The sequence below is a fragment of the Aplysia californica genome, unplaced genomic scaffold, assembly GCF_000002075.1.
Source record: "Aplysia californica isolate F4 #8 unplaced genomic scaffold, AplCal3.0 scaffold01377, whole genome shotgun sequence".
Classification (NCBI taxonomy): domain Eukaryota; kingdom Metazoa; phylum Mollusca; class Gastropoda; order Aplysiida; family Aplysiidae; genus Aplysia; species Aplysia californica.
The window spans coordinates 46,586-48,055 of NW_004798647.1; the positions used below are offsets into that span (position 1 = coordinate 46,586).

Below are 1,470 nucleotides of genomic sequence, written 5' to 3' on the forward strand. Positions count from 1 at the left end.
TCCCCTTCCCTCCTCCTTTTTCTCCCCCCCACAAAAAAAATCTCCCCTCAGATGACGGGTAAGATGGCCATCCACGAACTGTTCTCCAACATCACATGGACCACGGGCCAGGCGGAGGACATCGACGACGAGGCCATCCTGGAGCACTGGCGACATCCGCAGACCAACATCTACGTCACCCTCGTACTCTTCATCATCATGAACGTAAGTCGAACACATGTCTTGTCTATGTGATGTAAAGCTTCGTGATGAAATTAATGAAACGTAGACAATAGTTATAAAATGTAAAAGAGAAGAATTAAAAATGAGGTAGCAGACCAACATCTACGTCAACGCTCATACTTTTCACAATTATGAACGTTAGTCAAACACACGTCTTGTCTGTGTGAAGTAATGCTGCAGAATGAAGGTAATGAAATGTAAAAAAGGAAAAGAAAATAATTTTTGTTGAAAGAGAAGATTTAAGGGTAAAGTAAAAGAGAAGGATTAGAAATAAGGAAGTAAACAAAAAAATCTGGAGACACCCGCAGACCAACGTCTACGTCACGCTCGTACTCTTCATCATCTTGAATGTAAGTCGAAGCCCCCACCCCACGTCTTGTCTCTTTGAAGTAAAGCTTTGTAATGAAATTAACGAAACAGAATAAAATGTAAAAGAGGAGAATTAAAAATAAAGTAGTATGGGGAAAAAAATCTGGTGACTCCCGCAGACCAACATCTACGTCACGCTCGTACTCTTCATCATCATGAACGTAAATCGAAGCCCCCACCCCCCATCTTGTCCATGTGAATAAAAGCTTCGTAATGAAACTAATGAAACGTTTTAACTAATGAAAAGAAAATTAAAAGAATTAGAAATTGAGTGAAAGAGAAGATTTAGAATATAAGTAAAAGATAAGAATTAAAAATAAAGTAAAAGGGAAGAATTAGAATTAAGGGAAAAGAGAAAAATTAAAATTAAAGGTAAAGTTAAAGAGAAGAATTAAAATTAAAGTAAAAGAAAAGAATTAAAGGTAAAGAAAAAGAGAGGAATTAAAAATAAAGAAATAAGCGAAAAAATCTGGAGACACCCACAGACCGACATCTACGGCACGCTCGCATTCTTCATCATCATGAACATAAGTTGAACCCCACATCTTTTCTTTGTTAAGTAAAGCTACAGAATGAAAGGAATGAAATTTGTAATTATTTTGCATGTCCATTCAGTGATTATTCATATGTTTGCATTTGTGTATTTGCGCGTGCGTGCGTGTTTGTGTGTGTGTGTGTGCGTGCATGCGTGCGTGTGTGTTTTGATGAGTGCTATGCACGAATGTATTTTTACCAATCCGCAACAAATATCTTTATGTGGAGATCAATAAAACCTCACCTCTCTTCACCTTAGCTTACCTCACCTCACCTCACCTCACCTCACCTCTCCTCTCCTCACCTTAGCTCACCTCACCTCACCTCACCTCACCTCACCTCACC

General features: G+C 38.6%; 1 protein-coding gene across 1 annotated transcript in view; it reads left to right on the forward strand.

Moving 5' to 3' along the window:
* LOC101847854 (chloride channel protein 2) overlaps positions 1-1,470 on the forward strand; it is a gene marked incomplete in the record, with an annotated part of 25,205 nt that overhangs the window by 8,528 nt on the left and 15,207 nt on the right. The window contains 1 exon segment of the mRNA XM_035973536.1: positions 52-204. Coding sequence (XP_035829429.1) covers positions 52-204 — 153 coding nt within the window.